A 4,947-nucleotide genomic window follows, 5' to 3' on the forward strand; every position below is an offset into this window, starting at 1 on the left:
AAGTCTTTTAACTTGGATAAGTTCTCTTGGATCCTCTTGGGTCTGCCTACTTGATTGAATTTTTTATCAATTTCAGATGCAGCAGAAAAAATCTTAGCCTTGTCAAAGATATTAGAGAAACCTTTGTCGTGAAAAACTAGTGCACGAGTATTCTGTGATGTATTTCCCGCCCATCCATCCATTTCCCGCTTTTCAATGTAAGGGGAATTGACATGTATCAGGCAATCTGGCGGCTAAAGCAGAATGTTTCTTTCGTGTCAGTTCGCATTTATCAGTCGTCGCCTCTTCCCCCTCATGGATTAATAACAGAATTCTTGTTGTCATGTAGATTAAATGAGAAACAGAAGAATGCTTTCTTTCTGAAGAGAACAAATTATCAGTAAAATTGACTAACCCGATCCGCCCGGGTATAAAAGGAGAGTGCACCGAGTGCACAGCTTCTTCCTCCTAATTAGCGCAGATCAGGTAGCAACTCTTCCGGATCTTGTACGTGGTGCATGGGTGTGAACTTAGCCACGAGGGAGGTGCGAATGACATGAACATTATGTAGTACAGTAAGTAATTATTCTTTCCTGTAGCCATCGTTGGGCTAATTGATGTAAACCTTTGCTCACATTGTTTAATCAACTTTCGGGAATGTGTCCCTACCTGTTTTAATGAAAGTGCAATTTAATTTAAGTTATTTTTCTGTGTTTTTTGAGTGGTTGCGTGGCCACGTTAATTTCTTCTAATTTTTGGGGTGCTTTGCCACCCAAATTCACACATTGCTTTGTTTCACTGTTAATATTGGTAAATTCTAGTTTTATAATAAAATTGTTAAAATCCTCTGTGTTTACCATTCGAGTTGTCCATGTGCATGGTCTGGAACCTGTCCCCTAAGGTAGGGCTATCAGCCTCCCTCCATCTAGCACAACCCTAAAAAACAGTCACTGTAACATTCACGACATTTTGGTCCTTCGTTGAACCGGATAGCCCCAAGGATCCAGTCCCCAAGCAACGACAGCTCGATTATGGTCTTTGTCAAAGCGCTGGGTCATTCACAACTACCCTCATGCCTTCCACATAATGAAAATGCAAAAGTTACCATAGGCTAGATGCTCTGCAACAAAGCCTAGTTGTTTATTGCCCACATTAGGGGCTATTTAGATGCAAGAGCCTGTGCCAGTGCAAGGCTAGCATACCCATTGTGTTCATGTTCAGCCGTATTTCCTTGTGTCATTAGATTAATCTGCCGCAAGCGGGCAGAAAAAGCGACAGGGAAATAGTTAAAGTAAAATTAAGGGCAACATCTTATTCTTTTGTAGCATTCGGAATTGATTGAGAAACTCAGAATGGCAGCTACCTCTGTAATGCAAATTGAGTCCCTTGTAGGCCCTCTGATCACCCCAATCAGTAGTGCCAATACAAATCTAGTTAGCTCATTAACTATGAATGTATATCAGAATTTGTTGGACAGAATTCAATCAGACGAGAAACAATTGCGAACGTTGTACGTGTCACACACAGTCAAATTAGAGCCATCACTCAAAAGTAAAGGCATTAATGTCCTGGAAGATGCAGGCCAAGTTGTAACCTTATTATTGAGTTGTATCGGCACGTTGACTAGCGTAACGCAGCCAACAACCCGTTTACCACGTCTCAAAGAGTTACCCCTGCCCATGATTAAAGGCGAAAAAAGCGAATTCGCCACATTTACTGAACTTTTTTATGCCCATGCACGTAGTAGACCTGATCTAGACGATGTTGCTAAGTATACCTATTTGTTAGGTTCATTAGAAGGAGAGCTGCTCGAAGTTGTTCAATCCTTCAGCGTAACAGCTGCAAATTACCAAGTTGCCCACGATTTGCTTGAGAAATATTATGGCAACCAGCAGCAGACACTAGTCATTCTGCATAGAAGGCTAGCCAATCTTTTTGTCCCCAAGTGCAATTATGTTGACCTCAAGAATTTCCGCATAGAATTAACTGTTTTAATCGAACGAATCAAACATTTGAGCAGATCCCCATTAGATCATGGCATGTTATTAAGTCTTATCAACCAGAAGTTGTCGCAAGGACAAGTCTATTGCAAAATAGTTGAGTATCTGCATAAATGTGATTTTTCATTGAATGAGTTGTTCAAAGCACTGGATTTCATTATAAGATCAATGAAGGATGATGCATTGCAGAAGGGAGAGGAATTGTCAACTGCCCGTAAGAAGGGGTCCAAAGCAAACGCTAACCATGCAACCACTTGCTTGTTCTGCAATGGCAATCACTCTGTGTCTCTTTGTGTAAGGTATTCTACTGTGGCGGCTAAAAAACGTCAGTTAATTTTGAATAAGAAATGTTTCAACTGCCTAGCATCCGGTCACACCAGTAGGCAATGTAACGTAAAATGTAATTGTAAGTTATGTGATGGGCGACATCACAGTTTCGCACCCACCAACAACCCCAGTTATCAGTCCTCCTCAAAAACATCACAAGTAGTCTCGTCTCCTGTGAAGAAACCAGGCACCAACCGAAGAATAAGTCAAAGAACGCAGCCAAAAGCAAAAGATGAGAAACCATGTGTAATAGCAAAGATGGGCAAGGACGAGCCTTCAACCAAGTTGCTGGCTACCTTATTGCCAACGCTACAGCTACCATGTATTCACGTAGCAAACCCCTTTCCACTAAAGTATTTTGGATACCAGTAGCCAATGCAGTTTCATCTCGAGTTGGCTTGTGAAGAAGTTAGGATTCCCAGTTATTAAACACGTTTTGTTGAATATTGCACCATTTGGCACACAGATTGTACAAGGCGAGTACAATGTAGTTTCATGTAGAATACATGTAGGCGCCAGAGTAATTCACACTAAACTCTTTGTGCATGATGATGCAAACACTCCTATTCATAATGTTGGCCTTTCTAACGTAAAAGCGCATTTGCAGCGCAAAGGTTGCACTATGGCCAATGATAAAATTAATAGTGACCTTTTTACTAACATTAATATCCTGGTTTGGGCAGATTATTTTAGCTTGTTCGTCCTTAGTATGGGCAAGATTGATAGAGTAAGTTTGTTTGTGATGCATAACAGCATAACGCCATATGGTCGCATACCACAGTGGGCCCTGGAGGGGATAAATGCATGTTGTTCGCCCATTATGAGTTTGTCGAGCCACCCTAGATATCGATGTTGATATGTGGTGGAGATTAGATACCGTAGGCATCGCTCCCCACGAACAGTACGCCACCTCAGAGCACGCTGCTATGAATAAACTCCAGAGTAGCATTGTAAGTACCAAACAATGGTAGTACCAAGTAAGCTTATTGTTCTGCAGGCCAGAACACCCAGATACTAATTATCATAATGCATTCGCTCAATTAAAGGCGTTAGAAACGCAATTTGTGAAAGACCCTGAGTACCAAAGAGACTATGAGAACGTCCTTCAGACTTATCTCGACGCCGGGTTCATTTCTGAAGTCACTGACTCAAAGATTGAGGAATACTACTTGCCCCACTTTGGGGTCAAGAAGCAGAGTCTCATGACTCCTTTATGTATCGTATTCAATGCATCCTCTAAAGTCAAGGAAGAACTGTCATTAAATAAGTGCCTTTATCCAGGTCCCAACTTAGTTGAAATGCTATATGATTTGCTCCTTAAGTTCCGAAACGATCCCTATGCATTAGTATCAGACGTATCAAAAGCTTTCCACAGAGTATTGCTACATCCCGATGATACTAAATATGCACATTTTTTGTGGCAACGAGAGCCGAAACGAGCGGCCACGTACATCTTTAATATTGTAGTTTTTGGCATAACCAGTAGCCCTTATCTTTTGCAACAAGTGCTCCAAACCCATCTCCATGAGCGGGGGCGGGAAGATATCATTAAATTCTTCTATGTCGATAATTATCTGCAGATTATTGCCAGGTCAAATCTCTGCTAGACGAGGCCCACATGCCTTTGATGGGGTGGGCAAGTAATTGTAGGGAGTTTGATCAGCAAGGAACCCGATGAAGTCAATGTTTTGGGAATGAGTTGGGATAGAAGGGAAGATAACTTGAGTTTAAGGTCTAAGAATCTCCAGAGCTGTAGAAATGGTTCCAATCGACTTACCAAACACAAACTACTGTTCCTTTTTGTAGCCAATTTGGACCCATTAGGCTTAGTCAGTCCCCTTTTTGTGCGAGGAAAAATTCTCCTTCAAGAATTGTGGGAAGCTGGGGTAGGCTGGGATGATGTACTGTCAGATGATCACCAACTAGACGCTAGCAAACTACTCGCTGAATTCAACAATGTTCACACATATAGGTTTGAGAGGGGAATTGTGTATAAAGGTAGCGAATTGCATGTTTACTGACACGTCGAGCAAAGCTTACAGTGCTGTAGCCCATGTCAGACAGAGATCCAAACACATTAGTCTCTTAACTTCCAAAATGCGAGTCACACCTTCCAAGCAAGCAAAACTGACAATTTCAAATTGTTCCTACACGATATACAAACCCTCAGTCTTTTACATAAGGAACTACTTTCAGCGTAGCTGGAATTACAGCCGTTAAATTCTTGAACAAGGCAGTAACTACCGTCTGGTAGGCGGGGTAGGCCTGCCTGCCTGGATGTAAACACTCCACTTTTCTTTCGGCTGTCTTCTGATGAAGAAGTATTTTTGTGAGCTCTTGCTGACTAGCCATTAATCATTTTCCAGGTATAATCTTTAGTTTTTTATTTTTTGCATAAATATGTATATACTGTGTTTGATATTAATAATTAACTGAATTTAATCATTAACATGCAAACCCACTTTTTGTGATAGCCTTGATAGCCACCTTTCTACTTGGTGTTAAGGGTCGCGGCAAAGGTATGTGAACATCTTTATTAGTACATATTTTCGCCCTTTAACATTAGAACAAGATATGCATTCATCCGAAATTTACGCTTACACTTTGGGAATTACCGAGGGGAACTTCGGAGGTTTGTCCT

The 4,947-nt window shown here is 41.3% G+C and overlaps 1 protein-coding gene across 1 annotated transcript; it reads left to right on the plus strand.

Annotated features, from left to right (window-relative positions):
* The first annotated feature begins 1,331 nt into the window (after positions 1-1,331).
* On the plus strand, positions 1,332-2,678 carry LOC135196539 (uncharacterized). The gene has a single exon (XM_064223386.1). It carries the CDS (start codon positions 1,332-1,334, stop codon positions 2,676-2,678), a length of 1,347 nt encoding a protein of 448 aa, XP_064079456.1.
* Positions 2,679-4,947: the final 2,269 nt, after the last annotated feature.

This window comes from Macrobrachium nipponense, chromosome 18 (assembly GCF_015104395.2).
Source record: "Macrobrachium nipponense isolate FS-2020 chromosome 18, ASM1510439v2, whole genome shotgun sequence".
NCBI lineage: Eukaryota > Metazoa > Arthropoda > Malacostraca > Decapoda > Palaemonidae > Macrobrachium > Macrobrachium nipponense.

What these genes read in the sequence shown, in the direction of transcription:
- LOC135196539 (XM_064223386.1), top strand. Translation starts at nt 1,332, where the DNA reads ATGGCAGCTACCTCTGTAATGCAAATTGAGTCCCTTGTAGGCCCTCTG.